Source organism: Lasiosphaeria miniovina (assembly GCF_030549165.1).
Source record: "Lasiosphaeria miniovina strain SMH2392-1A chromosome Unknown B0T26scaffold_1, whole genome shotgun sequence".
Classification (NCBI taxonomy): Eukaryota; Fungi; Ascomycota; class Sordariomycetes; order Sordariales; family Lasiosphaeriaceae; genus Lasiosphaeria; species Lasiosphaeria miniovina.
The window spans coordinates 979,337-999,621 of record NW_026848220.1 but is presented as its reverse complement, the minus strand read 5'-3'; the positions used below and the strand labels follow the sequence as shown (position 1 = coordinate 999,621).

General features: G+C 55.1%; 7 protein-coding genes across 7 annotated transcripts; 6 read left to right on the top strand and 1 right to left on the bottom strand.

The window, feature by feature from the left end:
- Positions 1–419: 419 nt before the first annotated feature.
- On the top strand, positions 420–971 carry B0T26DRAFT_669628 (uncharacterized protein; the record flags this gene model as incomplete). Its single annotated transcript, XM_060439080.1, has 1 exon — positions 420–971. The coding sequence occupies one exon, from the start codon at positions 420–422 to the stop codon at positions 969–971; it is 552 nt and encodes a 183-aa protein (XP_060302075.1).
- Positions 972–1,925: 954 nt separating this feature from the next.
- B0T26DRAFT_736185 (uncharacterized protein) lies at positions 1,926–2,639 on the top strand (the record flags this gene model as incomplete). Its single annotated transcript, XM_060443299.1, has 2 exons — positions 1,926–2,029; positions 2,063–2,639. The coding sequence occupies 2 exons, from the start codon at positions 1,926–1,928 to the stop codon at positions 2,637–2,639; spliced, it is 681 nt and encodes a 226-aa protein (XP_060302074.1).
- A 4,124-nt stretch (positions 2,640–6,763) lies between these two features.
- On the bottom strand, positions 6,764–7,285 carry B0T26DRAFT_745269 (uncharacterized protein; the record flags this gene model as incomplete). Its single annotated transcript, XM_060444542.1, has 3 exons — positions 6,764–6,776; positions 6,856–6,932; positions 7,040–7,285. The coding sequence occupies 3 exons, from the start codon at positions 7,283–7,285 to the stop codon at positions 6,764–6,766; spliced, it is 336 nt and encodes a 111-aa protein (XP_060302073.1).
- A 6,448-nt stretch (positions 7,286–13,733) lies between these two features.
- On the top strand, positions 13,734–14,665 carry B0T26DRAFT_745267 (uncharacterized protein; the record flags this gene model as incomplete). Its single annotated transcript, XM_060444541.1, has 3 exons — positions 13,734–13,976; positions 14,043–14,321; positions 14,417–14,665. 3 exons carry the CDS (start codon positions 13,734–13,736, stop codon positions 14,663–14,665), a joined length of 771 nt encoding a protein of 256 aa, XP_060302072.1.
- Positions 14,498–15,016, top strand: B0T26DRAFT_683087 (uncharacterized protein). The gene has a single exon (XM_060440783.1). It carries the CDS (start codon positions 14,649–14,651, stop codon positions 14,991–14,993), a length of 345 nt encoding a protein of 114 aa, XP_060302071.1. The 5' UTR covers positions 14,498–14,648; the 3' UTR covers positions 14,994–15,016.
- A 2,515-nt stretch (positions 15,017–17,531) lies between these two features.
- Positions 17,532–18,059, top strand: B0T26DRAFT_635337 (uncharacterized protein; the record flags this gene model as incomplete). Its single annotated transcript, XM_060436711.1, has 1 exon — positions 17,532–18,059. The coding sequence occupies one exon, from the start codon at positions 17,532–17,534 to the stop codon at positions 18,057–18,059; it is 528 nt and encodes a 175-aa protein (XP_060302070.1).
- A 927-nt stretch (positions 18,060–18,986) lies between these two features.
- B0T26DRAFT_683086 (uncharacterized protein) lies at positions 18,987–20,112 on the top strand. The gene has a single exon (XM_060440782.1). It carries the CDS (start codon positions 19,317–19,319, stop codon positions 19,929–19,931), a length of 615 nt encoding a protein of 204 aa, XP_060302069.1. The 5' UTR covers positions 18,987–19,316; the 3' UTR covers positions 19,932–20,112.
- The last annotated feature ends 173 nt before the right edge of the window (positions 20,113–20,285 follow it).

Here is a 20,285-nt window from a genome sequence, read left to right as displayed (position 1 = left end):
AGGATAGGATGGGTTGCTTACGGAACGGCACATGAGGCGACCGGCAGTCTAGCCGGGGAGTGGCGGCTCAAAAGTGCGTTTACCCGGCGCATCTCCCTGATATGGCAGACGGGGCCTGGTCTTCTGGAATACTTCTGTCTTTACGCGGCCCTGCGGGGTAGCTTATCTCTGAGCTAACGGCGAAATTGCCATACGACGCCGGTACTTGGGGTAGATGGGATGGAGGGGACAGGGCAATGAAGAGTTTAATAGCCAAGTCTGCGGCACGAGCAACGCCTGCTCGGCCTGCCGATGGGTCCAGCGGTGAATTCTGTCTCGACAGTTTTTGACTTGAGCGGGACGCACCGCACACACGTCCCTCACTGACGGTCGAGAACACAACCAAGGTCAATATTCACCAAAGTCAATATTCACTGAAAATGGCGCCGTTTTCAACCGCCCTCGCGGCGCTCCTTCTCGCCGCCCTCCTCCCAGCAACCGCGCTCCCCCACCACCACCAGCCCGCGGCGCCATCACCCCGGCAGTCGCCAACCCCGTCGGCGTCGACGGCGGTCTGCACAGACGGGGCGACGATCCCGAACCTGTGGTCGGTGCACGACCTGCACATCGCGTACTCGCACGAGGGGCTGTCGGCGGGGGGCAACGCGTCGTTCGCGGTGACGGACACGCGGACCAACACGACCGAGGCGGTGTGGTGCGCGCTGCGGCTCAACTACCAGTGCCAGGTCGACGGCACGCCCGGCAACAAGAACCTCAGCATCTGGATGCAGCTCAACCTGGCCGCCTACTTCACCTTCTCGCTGGCCCAGGCCTGCGCTGGCGGCACCAAGGCCGAGGTGTACGGCAAGGCCGAGCTGATGCTCGTGTGCCAGGGCGAGACCCTCGAGCAGGGCATGACGTGCGCCGGCGACGGAGAGCCCGCGTTTGTCAATGCCACCGTTGCCACGGATTGGCCGCAGGGGTTTCCCTGAGGGTGTACACGGAGGATACACGGGTCGGGCAGTTGCTGGATTGGAGGAGAGGTGATACCATGTCGGAATATCAGCGAACGGAGAGAATCAAAGCGAACGATGATACTATTCCATATCGAAGAACGTTGAGAAGATTGGGGTTTCGCCGGTTAAACATTTAATGACACGCAAGACAGGAGGCGAATTAGATAATACAATGAACGGAGTCTCTTGCCACATCCATGGCGTACACACATCCATTGTGTACACACATCCATTGCGTACACACATCCATTGCGTACATGTCCCAGGAAGGGGTAGACTAAAATCCACGGGACTTGATGCAGGGAAATGAAGTGGTTGGAAGATGTCTAGGCCTGCATCACCACATTGATGCCACACTGATCGTCTTCCGTTGCGCCCCGCACAAAGCCGACACAAAGGGTAGTAAAAGGGGTTCATCCAAGAAAAGGAAATGCGGCCACCGGTAGGTCAAAGTCGTCATGGATTCAGCTTGGCTATCCGGCAAGTCTGAAAATTATTGACACGGCCGGTTACTAGCGCCGCGGCTAACAAGTGTCAGGCACATCGCCGCGGTTAACAAGTGTCGGGCACGTCGGATGGCGGTCGTTGAACTAGCCAGAGTTCAATGTGGCTAGACTAGCGGACGTTTGAGAAAACCCTGCCGGGGCTTTGTCTCCGAGCGATCACCAGATCAAGGCCAGATAGTATTGCCTGTGCCTGTGAAAGGGACACGTGAAAGGCCCCATATAAGGGCGTCTTCTTCCGGAGGCACGAAAGCCCACACCGAGGATATCTCTCCCGCCAGCTTTCTCCCAACGGCTACCCGGCCACGCGACTTTCTTTCACCACCTTCATACCATCTCTCGTCCTACACTACCTTTATACTATCTCTCGTCCCACACCACCTTCACACCATCTCTCATCCCACAACAGGCCAGCGTCCTCATCAAGATGCGCTGGTCACTCGTCGCGCTCGCCTCGGCAGCGGCCGCGGGCGTCATCAGCCCGGCCTCGAATCTGGAGCCAAACCTGGGATCGGGGGACGGGCTGGGTGTGTCAGTTTACTCATCGGCCCCTGGCAACCAAAGCCCGTGGTACGGGGGCCCCGAGATCTGGGGGTCGCACAACGACATCGACGAGTGCCAGATGCACCAAGCCATCGAGTGCCTGCACGAGCAGATCTGCGCGCGGCGGCGGGTGCCGCGGTTCGGCAAGATCCGGTGCACCATCGGCGGCGCGGTGGCATACCTGTGCAACTACCAAACCAAGAAGAGCAAGGAGGTGCTCGAGGACGGCGCCGAAGTGTGGACGGGCGGCGAGCTGGCGTGCGGGGTCGAGGACATGTACGAGGCGTGGCGGCAGATCCGCATCGCCAAGGCGTCGGCGACGGGGTGGTGGCACGACCCGCGCGGGCGGCGCACGTACGGCTTCGACCGCAGCTGCCGCGCCAACGAGTGCGACAACGGCTGGGCCGAGGGCTCCGAGGGCGAGCAGTGCACCAACATGCACGCTCCCAAGGCCCACCACGACTGGGTCTTCGACTTTGTCGGCGACACGTACCCAAACTTCACTGCCCAGCACACCCAGGCCCTGCCCGAGCTCGGGGACCCCAACGAGCCCGTCTACTTCAAGCCGTGGCACGAGGGGCGGCGCCCAAAGTACTGACGGTCTGAGTCAGGGCATGATGCGGAACAAGAGGGTGTTTGGATGTTCGTTCGGATTCGGCCGTTCTGGTGTGACCGTTCTGATGTGAGGTCTGCAATATTTACATAATTAGCTTGCTGCTTGAGCAGAGTTATTAACAAAGAATCCGACATTAACGTGTCGTCCAATTATTTGTTCATCGCTGCCGGAAATGCTGGCAAAATCCACCATATCGTTGCGTCCCTTAGCATTTGGCCGCAAGCCTGTGAACTGCCAATACTTACACGAGGCTATGGCATTGGCCGACCACGGCATTGGCCGACCACGGCATTGACCGAGGATGTTGAATCGATTGCCGGAGGCGAACTGAGAACAACAAAAGAGGCGCGGTGAGTGGCGTCAACACCAAGTCAGTGACGGGAACAAGGCGGGTTACGGATCGGTAGATAGGCAGGAGTTCCAGATTGAGCCGCAAGTTCGATCCCGAGCGAAGTGACGGGCGCGGTGGTGCAATGCTACCGCGCGACGGTACCGAGTAGTAGTGAGACATACCGCCCTTGAGAGATCGTGTTGTCACCACTTGGGCCGGTCCCACAGTCGGTATCCACAGAGCCCATAAAGTACCCCCAGGAATGCAGAAATCAAAGAAAGAGTACTGGCCATTTCTGGTCGTCTTGCAGGTCGCGCTGGTGAATTCCCGCTGCAAATCGAAATGTTTGCTTGGTTCCCAGCTAAACTCGACCCCCCGCACCCCCCCCGGGCACCCCTGCATCTCATTGCCCTACAGGCCCTCAGAACTCAACTCCAAGCCGTCTTTTCTGACGTCGTCTGTGCAGAATCGATGATGGAAGGATGGACCTCTCTCGCTTGAGATAGCACTTCACTCCTAACGCGACCGGCCCTTCTTCTCCGTGCAAGACGGCAGCGTTGATTATAAGTTCAGCCACCCTCGTCACCACGCGACGGTTTACCATCCGAGGCTTACCATCCGTTGCCGCCTGCAGCTTTCTCGAACCTAGGTTGTTCTCGACAGCCCGCAGAGCCAACTGCTCAGCCCGCAGAGCCAACTGCTGAATGGCGTGCCTCAAGTTTTCGGCAGCCGCAGCCCTGCTGTGCTGCACTGTCCCGGGCCTTGCCGTGCCCGTCATCTCGCAGCCCACCACCACGCTTGTGCCTCCCACCGCCACCACGCCTCCTGTTGAGCCTCACACTGATGTCACCTCCCACGGCCCCTGCACCGGCCCTCCGCTCACCACCACCACCCCAGGGTTGGCACTAACTCAATTTTATCCAATTCCATCGATCAAATATAGCCATTTAGCGCAATCAATTATACGATTTTGAGGTCAAATTCAACCAAATCGTAGGGCCAAAATAATTGGCGGATTGTCAATTATTTCCCATTGGCCAGGCCATTTTTAGGGCGGATTTTTCGGATTTTCCTGGGTCCAGCGCGCTCCCTGACCAAGGCCAACCTGTATTTTCCTGGGCCCGGGAAAATCTCTGTCTGCCAGGTAGGCCGCAGGTCGCTGCAATGCACCGTCGAAGCCGTAATGTGTCACATACAACGCTGCATCAATTGAGGGCCAAAAAGTGCTTGTATTCGGAAGGTTCAGAAAGGTGGACATAACCTAAATACCATAGTTATACGGCATTCGCCTAACACAGTCTAGGCTGTAAACGGTCTAGCATGTGCGCCACCTACGCCCATATGTGGCTTAGATGCGGCTCCTTCCGACACAATGCAGCCATCACGACGTAAATAAACAGCCGAATCCTTCCATTCCACCAGATCCTTCCATTCCACTGAATCCTTTTATTCCTACAGCGATTCCTTACGCCCGAACTACCGACAATATGCCTACCTCGACCCGTTAATCCGCGACCCGCTCCACAGGCCAAAAGCGAGCATTTGATGCCCTGAGGAAGCCATCGCGAATCTCTACACAATACGAAGAGTTGGTCAAATTTGACATTAAAGAGCTTGGGAATGTGGAGGTGAAGGACTGGCTCAAAATAACAACAATACGAGAGCTATATATAGCAGAATACTAGGCAGGCAAGAAGAATACGAGCTCATAGTAGATTACTTCGCACGGCTGCTGGCTTGCCCAGGTCGTCAACAACGTCATAAAAGAGGGAGCATACTTCTGGGCGTGCCACTATTGCGACAAGGTCTTCAAGGCCGTGAACACAAGCTGGGTGTTACGGTCCCTACTGGGCACATGGTGACCCGGTACACACCCATCCAGTGATCTCGGCAGCTAAACAAATTGAAGATGACGATGACGATATTAAAAACGTTGAGTCTTCCTTACCGAGTCAAGTCCCTTCGCAACGGCCACGACGTAATGCGTTTACCTGCCTACCCGACTCAGTAATCGACCTCCCACGGCGCCTCCCGACCGAGTAGATTAGAACCCCTTCTCTAGACCTCGCCGCCGACTTACGCTGACTTACCCGATAACTGTCTGCCCTCGAATACTGATCCAAAGCAAGATCATGTATCCTTCCTTCGAACAAGCATTGGCCTGGCCATTCAGAAGCTAAGAAAATACGCTACATTAATGGAGGAGAGCCCAGCTTACTGGGCAGCCATGGTACTTCACCCTGGGCATAAGAGGAAGTGGGTTGATAAGTTCCTGGGAGAGGAGCGGGCCAGGAAGGCAGGCATACAGGGCAGGCCGCCATCTTTACCAAGCCCAGAGTATTCCGGCCTCGCTGTCCCGGCGCCGGCATAACCGGCTCAGGCGCCGTCTATAGGTCTAGGGACTGTTCTTGTTGGTCATGACTACCATGACCTGCCTGAAGACACCCTAGCCAGAAGGATGAGCTCGCTGAATACCTTGTAGAGGGAGTCGGGCCGGTAGATGATATGAAATCTTGGTGGTTTAGTCGTCAGGAACGTTGGCCCCGGCTGTCAGAAATGGCCCTGGATTTGATGTCTATTCCGTCCATGTCAGCGGACCCGGAGAGGGCATTCAGTAACGGTAAGCTGGTCTTCGGCACACAGAGACACGGAATGGGCGACGATAGCTTCTACGACATCATGTGTTTTAAAGGATTGGGTACGTTGACGAGCTTTTCCGGGCTTCTTCACGGCATTTCTTTCTACTATTTTGGACCTCTTCGACTTTTTACGTCTTTTTGGTGAAGCGGAAGATGCCGTCAAATATCATCAATTATTGCCATGTCAAACAATTCTAACCTCGACCCAGTCAAATATCCATGTTGGCGGCTCAATTCAACCAAATATAGCCTCAAGATTGGGTTGTTTGAGCTATTGCTAACGCTGTTTGGGATGCCGCGCCTCGTGCTCCGAGGAGAATCTGGTACCCGATCCACTGCGCTGTTGGCGTGGACTAGGAGAATGCGGATACTTAGTAGCCCGCTGGCTATGGCGCAGAGCGCACCGCTTCTCACGACCCATGTCCCGTAGTAGCCGAGCTCGGAAGCTACAGGCTCGGGGTGTTAGACCGTAAGTAATAACTGCGAGTGAATACGCAACAGAGAAAGAGGATTGCAGATATTGCGGCGTGGCGGAGAGACACACCAAGAACACCGCTAGCAATCGCGCAGATCGTCGACGATATGATATTCGGCAGGACATATATGCCGCTGGCGAACGGCGACACGCCCTTGACAGCCTGGAAGTAAATCGGCAGGTCGAGCCGCATCAGCACCGTGCGCATGAACAGTTCCCCTCGGGGAGTTTGGTGGTTCGCTCGGGGATCCGGATTAGGAGAAGTAGCGCGGCGCAGACGGCCAGGGCGAGGAGGTTGATGTAGAAGCCTGTTTGAGTAGAGGGGGTGGCATTGTTAACGTGGGTTGTTGTTCCCGCTGGTTGGTTTGGAATCGGGGAGTTTCAACGCACACCATCTCCAGGTCGAGTACTGCGTGATGGCACCTCCCAGCGATGGACTGCAGAGGGTGCCGAATTGGCTGGCTATCAAACGATTACGTTAGACCAGGTCAAATGGTCAATATGCTGTAGAGAATAGGACGCGTATTGTTGTCAAGGCGATAGGAAAGGCAACTTGCAGCCCATAGCGATCCCGTAGAGAACTAGATCGCGCAACAAGAACCCGTTAGCAAAGCATGTCAAACGACCACAACAATCAGAAGAGGAACCCCCACAAGCGCGCCTATGCAGCGGCACTGTTGAAAATGTGAATGTGAGCTCATTTCCCCGCGGTCATTGCCCGGTAGGCGGTCAGGTGCTGTCGAGGGCGCTCACCTGCTAAAGTTGTATGCCCACCCGTACCAGCCAATGTCCTCGAGGACTTGAAGTCGGTCGTGATTTTGCGGGATGGCCTGTCAACGCAGCAGTTGTCTGTTAGCTATGTCGGTCTTTTCCGCGAACCAGGGACATGCTTACGGTGGCGATGATGGACATGTCCAGAAGGAAGAGAAACGTGCACCGTGAGTGCCGTGACGATTATGTACAGCTTTGCCCCTGTGACGTACTCGGGCTCGTCTGACGGCCCGGCCAAAGGGGTGTTGGTGCACGCATCGGATAGAGCTGAGTCGTCCGAGAGCTGGATGGGCGGCTTGTTGGCGTCGCCCGTCGCCGTGATTCTTGGGTCATTGTTGGGTCGTTCGGTTTTCGTGTTCGATAAGTCGGTTGGTCTACGCAAGCGCTGCAGGCGTGCAGAGTTCCAGCCCATGTCGGAGACGGTGAAAATTCTGAGACGAGAGTGGAACAGTAGCGTTGAGACAGTAGCGTTGAGACAGACGATGTCTAATGGAGACGCGTCGCTGCAAGTCAGTGACAAGGAGTTGGAATGGTTGAGAGAACAGACAGACAGCCCGCGCCGGTGGATTGGGCTGCAAGGTAGGTGATAAACGTATCCAACAGGCGCCTCAAAAATAAACAGCAGAGATTGGTAAGATGCCGCCGGACGATGGATCGACCCGATGACTACCTACTAGTAGCGGTCAAGACGTTGCATTTCCTCAGATCCACTTCACGGCGAAGGAGTCTCATGTAAGAAGCGAAGCATGGCGTCTCCTAGAACAACTGCCTGAACGGGCCTTGACCCGAGATCTCGATAGTGGGCAGAGTCCGAGGTCCGATAAGGACATGGATCGCTTCCTTAGGTGTACAGCGCCTAATAAGGAAGAAACTTGTGGAGATTTTCTGTTAGTGGGTTACGCGTTCTGTGAGTGCCTACGGCATTTCAACGGCTGTCAGCCCTACCGCGAGCATGGAGCAGCCAAGTGCCATTGCTGCGCCTGCCAAGCGCACCCGGGCCCACCGTCAAAGGATGCATGCTGACGATGGGCGATCGTCTCTGTGCGGCACGTCCTTGCTCCTCCTAAGCCCTTAAGGGGAGCCAAGCTGCAAAACAGTCTCAAGTTTAAAAGAAGAATAAAGGGTCACCCACTCCCCAGGCCTTCGCTCAAAGCAGACCAATGTTGGAGGAGCCTCAGTCCCATTCCCAAAGGAGTTAAACGGACATTTGAGCCGTCACCTCTCAACTAAATCACCAATCGCTCCATTTGCCGTTTTCGTGAGTAGTCCACGAGCCAATAGCCCCCCACACCCCCCTGGTTGCAGCCTGTCAGACATCTTGAGTATATTGAGCATAGCTTGAGCGAATCTCTGGACCTGACGACGGCTAGGCTCACGCCCTGCAGCTTCCTCATTGAGTCACCAGTCGGCTAGGAAGCTCTCCTGCGCATCGGAGACATTTCTTTCCGTCTGTTTACTCTTCCCGTCTGTGTACTTTTTGCTCGATTTTCTGCGCCATGGATGCGTTTGCAGAGGGTGGAGGCAGGGATGCCATGCAACTTGGCGGCATCCTTCTGCGAAGCGCCCTGCTGAATAGCAAATATTGCAGCTTCAATGAACTGCTCGCGACGGTCCGACATGGCCTATTTTGAAGCAATTTGGGCTTGATTTGAAGTTGGGTGTTTTGAAGTTGTAGGGCGGGAAATTAGATGACAGGGGCAGAGATTTCGTTGTGGGGCGATTTCCTTATTTGGTCGCCATGTCTAGACTGTCTTAGGGAAATGATGTAAAGCGAGGCTTTTTTTTTTTTTTCAAGTATCCTTGTTTTCTGTTGGAAGTCGCTGGGCCAAATAGCGTCGATACTGGCTAGCTTCTTTAGTCTCGAGGTTTTCTAAATCGTTGGAGTTATAATAAAGTATTTTCTTATTGTATTGAACGCCAAGCGACAAACAGAGCTTGACATGCTTCCTGTTTGTGTTTAAGATGTGGCGAAGGAACTACGCGGCATGGCAGCTCGTTCACTGAATGGGCTGCATAGTTCCAGGGGGTGCGGAAACTTGGAGTCGAGTTGGCTCTCTCTGCGGGGCGGCTCGTGTGTGAGTGTGTATCGCAACTGCGTGCGTGTAGCTCGCCTCCTTCCTCCGGGTTCAGAAGCCGCTGCTTCGAGTCCCAGCTCGCTTGCGCTCTCGCCCTCCCTCGTCTCCGGCCTCGGGGACCTTGCACCCGGTCATCACTTCCCTCGATTTCCCTTGCCTCCTGTCTCCACGGAGACCCACTCCAAAATCTGCAGCCGTGCACGGATCAGCCGTTCTTTCTATAAAACAAACCTCGAGCTCCCTCTTCTTCCCTTCCTCTTTCTTTTACTCCCATGTTCAAACTTGTATGAGTATGGTGCCAAATTTTTGGAAACCACCCTGACATCAGCCATCTTCTTCTTTCTTTTCACTGGGATCGCCGCGTTTCGCTGTGGCTTGGAGAAGAGTTTAACATGTGCCTGTCCTGCCTCTGCCTTTTGATTGCATTGATGTATTGCTTATTTTAGTGCGTGGATGGTGATCGGCATACGTCATTTCACGTTGGTGATATGTTTGACTGCGGCTTTCGCTCCCAGAGCAGACAAATGAAAAACCTGTGTTGATCTACTGCGTCCACCGATATCCCGCTAGTTGCATGCACGGCATACCATAGAGCATGAGAGAAACTTGTCGGCTAGTTCCGCCTGATGCCTCCATCGTCGCCCTAAGAGCGTGCTCCACGCCTGGCAGGATGCCACTAGTATGCTAGGCCGCTGAGACAGCTTCACCTGACTTGCTGTGGCTCTACCTAGGAGCTTGTTCAGGGTTTGACCGTCGCTTCTAACTTGCGCCTCATTCACCACACCTTCTGCCACTATTAAGTACAAGAGCCCAAGAGCCCGAGAGCCCAAGACCCCAAGGGCCCAAGAGCCCCGCCAGAAATCTACAGCTCGTGAGCGCCACGACTACGTTTCTGGGCGGCGCGACCATCAATATTTATTTTACATGGTGTCCGTTTTAGTGTGTGCGTGGTAATGGGTAGTCTAACGGGGCCCGTAGAAGCTGAGCCTCGAAGTCGAGCCTCGAAGTTGAAGAGGTCGACTAATGATGCCCCCATTCTCTTCGCCGAAAGGTGAAAAGCGCCGAAACACGACGCAGATATCCCCCGTATTTTTGGCATCGTTGGTAACCGGTTGTGGTCGATCCGTCGCAAAATACTGCCAGGAGCTGGGATTCGACTGTCTGTGGTCATCTTCGTGTGCTGGGAGACACAGGCTAGAACCAGAATCAGGGTTAGGGCTAGCGGCGTAGCCAAGCGCGACGCCAAGGCAAGCGGCAGGTTTTGGCCGAGTGACGTAATGCATATGCAGGGCCAAGTCACCCGAAGCTGGCCCGAGGCCTCCGTCACTGCCTCTGTGTCGACGACAGCTCTCATCTTCAATCAGGAACAAGTCTCACGCCACCGCTACCAAACCTCAAACCTCATCGCTCAGCTACTCAACCCTATACAATCGTTCTCCCTCGCGACACACGCAGCATGTCACCATCAGCCCAGCAAGGCGCCGCTGTCTACAGCAACAACAGCAGCATGAGCAACGTCAGCCTCCAGGAGCCCGAGTCCGTGGCCATGCGCGACATGCGCGCCGCACAGCCCGAGGCCGCCCAGCCTATGAGTCTGTCTCCTTCCAGGCGGCCTTCACGGAAGACCACTATACCAATTGGGAAGAACTACGCTTGCTAACTGGTGAACAGACGCCCAGGTCCAGACGCCTTCCCATCCCGCTGCTGGGCACGAAGACACCAGCGTCGGGCTTCGCGGCGGTGGCACCTTCTGCTTCTGCATCCCCATTCCTTGCGATTGCGACATCTGCTGCATCTAAGCTGGGCCACAGCCGCTGCTTGGCGAGCTACGAGATCCAGCAGATGCCTTTCGTCGCCTTGACAGTCTGGGATGTATCTGGCCCAATTCTCTTCCAGGCCTGGCATGACAGGGGATGCGCTTGGAAAGGCGTTCTCCCTTTCTTGCGGCTAGGCTAGGGGGGTGCCTAGTAGGCTAGGGAGGTGCCCACTAAGCTCTGGTATTGGGAATCGACCGGCTGGGTACTTGGAGAACTCAACCTACGGGGCCATTCATCTAGTTGTGGATCTGGTGGGATTTTAGGTCCTTGCTTTTTGCTTGGACGGGCGTTAGTGACAGCAAGCATTAATTATTCTACTTGCCTTCTTACTCTGTTAGTTGAACGAATTTGCTTGGCAAATGGCGTTTGTCTGCCCAGGTGAGTCCTCTTGGAAGCCTCTGTATTCTTTGACTGGAGGCCGTGGAGCCGTGACTCTCCATAACGACTGCATCAGAAGCATCATCAAGATCAGTCACAGAAATCGCGTTGGCAGTTTGTGATGTCTATCCCCTCTGGGCCAGGGGCTTATCCATCGGGCATTCATAGACCAACGGCGAAGACATGGCTGACATACCTGGGAAGTGAACCCAATGCGCTTGCTCCCAGGATTTTAGAAAATCACAACACCGGCTTCGTTTTGAATAGTGGAGGGAAACTCCAGTCGTTTTCTGTCTTGAAGTTTCTGTCACCAAGAAGGCGCCAGTAATACACGCAGACCCCGCCGTTGTAACAGGGGAACCCTATCGCTTTTTTTGCCCGGTGCGCGAAAGATTTCTCTGCCCTTTGGGTTGGATGCGCCGGACGGTAAGAAGCACTTTTCCTTGCACTATTCATCAGATGTCTTCGGAAATGAAATACAAATATATGATTGTGAGACTAGCAAAGGAGGAAACGAAAGGCATCATGTTATCCACAACGTCAAAAAACCACAACGTCAAATGTACGTGAATAAGGTAATTAAGTGCAAACTCATTTGTCTACGTCGTGTTATCACCGCCATCATCGGTGCTATCACCAAAAGGCAAGATGTATCATATGTCCATCCTGTTCCTAGGTCTATTATGCCTTACACGATTATGTTTGATATCAGCAGCCTAGTTCCACCCTCATTTTCTCAACTATTTAGTTATACAATATTTACTCCACACTGCGGTGTGGCGAGGCGGAAACGGTAGCTCTAGCATCGCCTCTAGGTGGTGCAGTGGCTCTTTTCCGTCCGTGTAGCTCACACGCCCATAGCACCGGTCAATATAATGATCACCCGTGACGAACGGAGCACACAGGCCGATGCGGAGGAGGCGCGCACCAACCGGCCAGATGTCTAGAGCGTGTGCTGGATCGTGGCTAGAAACCAGTCATGTAGGCCAGGTGAAACAGATCTATCATACCTGATCAGAGCCCCGAGCCCCGAGCCCTTGGATGACGGGCCGGGCCCGTGGTTGCGCCGGCGAGAGGGGAAGCGGATGGTTACGACGTTGATTATGGTTACGACGTTGATTATGGTTATGGCATTGATTATGAGTATGAGATAGGCGGCTATCTTGATCGCGTAATTGATCAAGGCCACGGCCAAATCGACTGTGGGCGAGCAATTCGCGGTTAGCAGGGGTACAGACAGGAATTGTTTCATGGCTTACTATTGAGATGTGGAGAGGAGGTGCTCGTGTGGTGGCTGGATCGGTAGGAGTTCTACTTGTGAGAGTTTTGGAATACCAGGAAGGAGCTGGGATAATGTAATTTGGTAGATAAAGTACCTTTGGTATTTTTTTGGACTTGAAAAGGCTGGCAGCTGGCAGCTGGCAGTCTGCTAGAAACTGACAGAAAGATATTACGCGTATTTCAGCTACGGTATTGTGTAGTGGCCAATGAGAAGGAACAGCGCTTAGGGGCCTGTTGTGGAGCCTCTCTCTCCATTTTCTTCCACATTCAATCGAAAATTCTTCGCCCAATTATCCCTCTTGAACAGGCTGTTTGGCTTTCGACATCTCGGATTTTCTCGCGCCACCTATCTCAATGTTCGGGTACGCTACACACCCGACACTAACATCTTTCATTACCTCATCGGCGACGAGGGAGTTGACCCCGCCCAACATGGGCCAGAGCATTGATGGCATCGCGACGGGGTTCTTGAATCGTTATTAGCTGCTTCCCAACATGAGCGACTTCAACGGTTTCGGCGGCTCCGACCGGTCTCACCCAACCGCACCCGGGGCTGGTCGTCGCCGATGCTCGTCGGCATGGACTTTCTGACCCATCCATTTTGGGACAAGTATCTAGAGTACGAAGAGCGATAGGAGGTGCCTAGTCGACGCAAATGGCGAGCCTGGTGGGGGAGGATGACCAGATGGACTATCTCTACGCGGTTTCTGGCGCTTCGCCACTCAGCCGTTTCCAAGAATGGGCGACTTCAACGGCTTTAGCAGCCCCGATGAAGAAAACGCCGAAATCACTGGCCTCGAAATGCACACACATCGAGTTGTACAACCCAAAACAAATGAACACGATGCACGAGTCAAAGAATTGGGAAGCAGCTCCTTGTCAACAGCTCGTCCCGGCGTCTCGATATTACCCAATCTGACTAGCCTATCACGGCAGATCTCAACTCCGCGCACCACCCCTCTCTTGCTGAGAGCAATAATCTAGAACTCTCACGTGAGGGGCAGCATGCATGCAGCTCGACTCCTCCCGCCTATAGCCCCGCTCGTTCAGCCACGTTGGGCCTCCTGGCATGCAGCCCTACATTTAACCCGGGCTCGGCGCCAGTCAGCAGGCCGACGTCAAAGACCCCGGATGCACGCCAATGTGGGGAAGAACACGCAACCAGGGAGGACGCAAGCACGCAAACCCGGTGCTCGCAGCGGTGAACCTGGGAGGCTGGGGTATATATATATATTGGCGGTGATGCTCGGGGTTGGGCGAGATTCCAGGCAGGACTCGAAGGTCTGGTGGGCTGTTGAATATGACCAAGATGGCACCTCTCAATTTTCTTTGCCTGCTAGCCGCGTTCCTCATTGGCGCCGTAACCAGTACAAGTCCCTCCCCAAGACCAAAGCAGTTCAAGCCTAGGAATGTGGCAAACTCGATTCCCCAGTTCCCCTTCGACCCTGACGCATCCCGGTACTGCGTCTGGTGGTTTGACAGCAACGGGACCTGGACGTGCCGCGATATCGAAGCAAATCTGGGAGTCTCTGTCCAGGACCTTTTGATCTGGGTATGCCGAGGCAGGAAGTCGATCACAGCTTTGAAGCCCGGCATTAGCTAACTAGTGGTCGGCCAGAATCCGTCTCTGAATTCCACCGCGTGTGGCTTGCTCCCAGCGAATAAGTCGTTCTGCGTGGCAGCGATCGACAAGACGCACTCGAATTCGTCAAGCAGAGTGCCATCAACCGTGACTCTCGCACCAGCAACCGTCACCGTCCCGGCAGCAGTCACCACGACCGTTACGACAGTTTCGACACGGACGACACTATCGGCTGTAACTATCACAGCCCTCTTCACAGAGACACCGGAGCCCGTGACAGTCAGGGTCACCGCAGTTTCCACCAAGACCCTGCCGGTTCCGACTCCGTTGCCTGCCATACGGAGAACCACCGTGACAGTGGCAACAACAGCAACCTCGACCGTCACGTCCGTCATCGTGTCCACCTACAGTGCCACATCCACATCTACATCAATATCCACATCTACATCAATATCCACATCTACATCAATATCCACATCTACATCAATATCCACATCTACATCAATATCCACATCCACACTCACAGCAACAGCTACGCTGATCTCAACCACGACACTCGTCTCAACAACAACACTCACAACCGCGCACATCAGCACCACCACACTCATCCCGCCGGCACCCCCACCAACCACAACAACTTTTATGAGCACCAGCACTAGCACGCTGACACTGACCAACACACTCACGCTGACCAACACACTCACACTGACCAACACACTCACACTGACCCTAACAAGCACACTCACCCTCATTCCTCCACCGGCACCAAACACACCGGTGACCGGCATCGCCACCCCGTCACCGATCCAGCCGGGAATGACTTCACGCTGCCAGGCGTTCTACTACGTGCGGCCGGGCGACACGTGCGCGGCCATCGCCGCGCGCTATTCCATTCTAGTGGGACAGTTTATTGCGTGGAACCCCGGGGCGCGCGCCGATTGTGCGAGTCTGTGGGCCAACTCGTACGCGTGCGTTGGTGTGTTTTGATGCGAGGGTGGATTTGAGGTAGGCGGTGGGTGGATGGGATGGGTGGAGGTGGATAACCATGGGTCGGGGGGTGCATGGAGACAAAGGGGGCCTTGGCCCTCAAACGGGAGAGGATTCCCGGCCTTTGAAAGAGCATTCGGGTGGTTAGTATTGTGTCTAGGAGTCTCGAATGTAGACTTGGGCAGCGTTCAAGTATTCTCATGCTCCAGGAAAGATGCATTTCCCTCATCCCCCCAACTATATTTCCAAGCCCAGCTCGCATAGCCTTCTGCTTGTCTGACCAGCTCTTGATCTCACACCATGCGGGCCATGGTGGGGAATGTTAACCGGCTCCAGTGTCCTCGGAGCACACCTGAGCTCCCTAATTTCTGGCCTCTTGGTTTCTAGCTGTTCAGCCTTCATCTCTCCGGAAGCCTTAAAGACATCTATCTAGCAACAAACTGGCCAACCGCCCTCTAACTTCCAACTGCCTTCTAACTTCTGCATCCGGCCCCACCCCGCCCTGTGCCTGCCAAATTATCAAGCTCTGTACGGCCTGCCCCAGAGGAAATTGACACGGCCGAACGGCGGTAGTGTAGCCCTCGTCGGAGATGCCGTTGAGCTCCTTCCCGTCGAGAAACTCGTATATGCAGATGGCCAAGGCATATACGTCGTTTCCTGCAGTGAAGTGGGCTGTTTCCGGCATCTTAGAGACTGGAGATGGCAGGCGCCTGTCTCTGTCGGCCAAGTACGTTTTGGGCACGATATTGTTCATGGAAGTATAACTGAAAGAACTGTGGGCTTTCTAAAGTTCTACCCCTGGGAGTCTGGGCGTGGTGCGTCGCTAGGACCTATCGAGGGACCTGCATGCCTACATTTGTTGATGGGAGGCTCTGAGACGCGGCCAACGGACCAGGCATTCGGACATAATCTATGCTAAACAGGTCAGACTCTTTCAGAGGGGCAGGAATATTATTCCCGTCTCTTGGCTCCCCCATCGTAAGATGACCTAGTCAAGACACAGATGTGCTAGTAAAGGTTACGGTGGACTGTTTTCGCCCCCGCTACCTTGGCGCTGCTGATTCCTGAGATGAGCAGCTAGCTGGCCGCCTTTAGAGATGTTGACTTTAGCCGAGAACGACCTTTGCGTTCGTACGACGTAAAACAGTCTCTCAATATTGCTGCCCGAGACGCCCTTGCCGAGAAGCGGGGAGAAGCTGTCTGATCTCTGCCGACGCCTGTCTTCCTTGTCATCTGTTCTTGAGGCTCACATCGCAACACTTGCCCCTGCCCTGGCACTGGTTGTGGAGTTTGCGCTATCCACTCTTTGTTTACGTTGCCTGCACAAATACGATGGAGGCCGTCGGGGCAATTGCGGGCTTCATCGCCATTGGCCAGGCCATTGCCGGCGTGCACAGCATGGTGGTGACTTTGGGAGCGCTGCCTATGGCAAGGGGCGAAGTCATCTCACTCATCAACGAGGAGAGTCTGTCTGCAAATCTCCCGTCACACGCACCCCGAACCCCGTCACACAAAGCAAACCACAGAAACTGACATGTTCTACGTCGAGACCGCCCTGCAAGGCCACTGTGCACGTGGCTGCAGATGCCAGTGCCACCGGACCGAGAAGTCCACACGCACGTCTCCCTGGCTGGCGCCATTCCTGGGCTCGCTGTTCGTCAACTACAACAGCCTCCCCGTTCTGCGGCCAGTGGTGTGCGACTCGGGGCGCAGCGGGGCCGGGTGCCGGCGGCAGCGCAAGGGGTCGTCGGCGCTCAGCTTCCGGTATTATTTTCCGGCGTGGCTGTGGCCGCGGTACGTCGAGTTCCGCGCGTCGTTGCGTAGCATGGCGGGCCTCGGCGCGTCGCTGCATGTGGCGCTGCCACGCGTGCTCGCCTTCACCGACCCCGTGTGGCCGCTCATCATGACGGGAGATGTGCCGGGGTTTCGGAATGTCCTGGAGGCTGGCAGGGTGTTTCTCCCGACGGACCACCTCGACACGGGCACGTCATTGATGACGGTGAGCTCTTCTGTCCAGGGATTTGTGGCTGTGTTTCTTGTAGTAGAAGCAGGAGCTAACAAGACTCTGCAAACAAGCAAGCGCTCAATGCTAGGTGCTTCAAGATGGTCCGCTTTCTGACCGACATGTGGGCGCCGCTGCTGAGACAGCACGGTGCCGCAAGGTCAACAAGTCTAATCTACCCCCGTCCCATAAATGATGGTCACTCCTCGTCTCATGACTGATGGTCACTTACCTAGATACCGACTACACGGACTCACTTGCTGGCGCACACGAATGCCTGGAGGAGATGGAGACGGCTCTGCATTTTGCCGCGCAATGGACACGTCGGCTGCACGCGGCTGCTAGTCGACGCCGGGTGCGCCATCGACGCCGTTGACAGTGCCAGCTTTGACGCCGTGCAGAGCGCCGTTGGCACCGACTCGCCCGGCCAGGCCGACGTGCTGCGCATGCTGCTGTTCTGCAAGCCGTCCAGGGTCCACTACAAGCTGGTGGTGGGCAAGACGCCGCTGATGACGCTGGCGAGGAGACAAGATGACATGGCGCGCTTTGCGGCAGCGTTCGCCGTTCTTATCGATGCCGGCGCGGATCTCGAGGCGCAGGATTTTGATGGGCTGACAGTCCTTCTGCAAGCAGCCAAGAACAGACAGCCGGAGAAAATGCGGTTCCTGATGGCTGCTGGAGCGCAGATTGACGCCGTGTCGTCTGTGTATGGCAACGTCTTGCACATCGCGGCGGCGTTCACCGACGTTGCATTGCTCGAGTTCTTGGACAGCATCGACCTGAGCATGACCGATGTAGAACACGCCACTGAGAAACGCGGTACGCCGTGGGGCGTGCTGAGGTTTGTCATGACGCGCAGCGAGCTCGAGCTCGGGCTCGAGATCCTCAACCGGCCGACGAAGGAGGTTGCGCGTCGGTTTACCGCCTTGTTCCGGAAGGTGAGAGATCAAAACCTTCAGCACGACTTTGACATCCTCGCGACCGTCCTGGAATCGCTGCGGCTGAAGGAGGGAGGAGTGGCTTTGAAACATCTTGCTCCGCTGATTCAGCTGAAAGAATCGTGAAATGGGAATCAGGAGGTAAAGACGTTCAGAACCGTACGGCTGCAGATCAAGCGGGCTATGTGGGAAGCTGCAGCGGAGTCGGCTGAGGAAAATATCGAGGTCTGCCGCGATGAGATGAACTCGCCGCCTTGGGCAAGAAAGTCACGCTGGGACGGTGAAGATGCTACCGACTACGAGGGGGTGGGTGACGAAGTTTGGGAAAAACACTTTTCATGTTTAAACTAGGTTGACCTTTAGCCATGGACGCAAAGGGCAGGACCTCGAACTCGGGGGTTACGTGTAATGAAATGGTATTAGGCCAACAGGGTAGGTAGTGACCACCGACGAATGAACGAAAAAATGACGAGTGCTTATAATGAACGCCGAAATTGATGGTAATTAGAAAACAAGAAGACCACCTAAAGCTAAGGTAACCTTTTCCGAGTTTACTCCCAGTAACTAAAAACACCTTCGGCAGCCATGAAGTATCTGGGCTTCAGTTCAGATGATTTCTGGCGTGGCGATTCTCAGTCTCTTCAAACTGGTATTTCCTTCCCGATTGGGATACGGAATGCTCCTGGTGATAAGATTACAACAGGTGGACCAATAGATGAGAAAATATCAACGGAATTGTGGGCCCGGACCCCTGCGTCCCCGCATATTCCATTCCATTATGGTTTCAAGGCGACCTGAAAGCAAGCTGACAGCTTCGCCTCCACAAGCCCCAAGGATGCCCAGACTCAGCCCTACCAGCGACTGGGCGCTAGCTTTCAGGCTCGCACTCTGGCAGGCAGCTCCAATATTTGGGGGTGCGAGGTGGGTCGCTGCCGATTTGTCGCAGCATTGAATCCGGAGAAGCTCTTAGCGCCATGCGCAGCGTGAGATTGTGAGCCACAGTGGGAGACGGCGGGCCAAGTCAGCAATAATTCCCCTGCAAAATGCCCAGAGGATGAGAACCCCATCCTACCCGTCTGGCTGTACCGTGGCGCTGCTCGCCTCCGCAGCTAAAGCAAACATAGCAACAGCCATCATGGGTAAACAAATGCGATCAAAAGATGGGTCTTTTCATGATGGCCTCGACGGTTATAAGCTGGAAGAAATCTAGTGTTTTTGACCGGAAATATCATCATCATCCTCATTATCATCACAACATCATCCACAACCCAGAACGCCCCCTCAACCTGCATCCCAATTCCATCTCCGTCTCATCTGGCCACCTCAACCCACATCCCAATTCCATCTCCGTCTGATCCAGCCGCCACAACCACCACCGGCAGAATGCAACTCACCGCCACCGCCCTCTCCATCCTCACCACCTTCTTCGGCCTGACCACCGCCCTCCCTACCAACACCTACGCCAACACGCACGCCAACCGACCGCGCGACACCGCCCCAGTAAAAACCCTGCTCCCGTCATCCATCGCCAACTTCGACATCGGCACGGGCGAGATCGGCTGCGACGCAACTATAGGCTTTATTTCGCGCTACGCGCCATGGGGGGGCAACGACATTTCCACCCTCGTGACCTTCACATTCCCCTCCGACATCGACTTCACCAGCAAGACGTGCCAGCTGCAGTTCTCCCTCTGGCCCGAGGACAGCGTAGCCGGCACGGCGCAGGTCGACCTGTTCTCGTCGCTGGCGCCGGCGGACTGCACCAGCGGTAGCGAGAAAGACATGGTCAGCAACCAGCGCGGCGCGCACCTCGGCCGCCTGGCTGTGTCGCCGGGGATGCTGACAAGGTGGATTTCGAACGAGGGCGGGAGCGCCGCGCCGTGCCCGCCCGCGGGGAGCGTGCTGGGGTACGAGCTCGCGCCGGTCGGCGATGAGGACGGTGTGGAGTGGGATGCGACGACGGCCAAGGCGAGGGGGCTGTTCTTGCAGTACTACTAGTACTGAGAGAGCGTCGGGACGGGGCGGTGATGGTTTCCTTGCAGTGGGTGTTGTTCTCTTGGTCCTTGGGTAATGTCCTTGGGTAATTAGGGGGAGTGGATGCATTGCTTTGTTTTTGTTTTTTTTTGAATTGGGTTTGCTTTCGGGTATACCAGGTTTTACTTTGGTTTGTGTTGCGTCGGGCTATATGTTCATAGACTTCGCCGGCTCGATCAATAGTAGTGCATCAACCGTTGCTTACAGTTACTCATTGAGCTGTTGTTCGTTGAGCTGTTCGTTGAGCTGTTCGTTGAGCTGTTCGTTGAGTTGTTGTTCGTTGAGCTGCTTGCTGAGAAGTCGAAAATAATTGGTTTC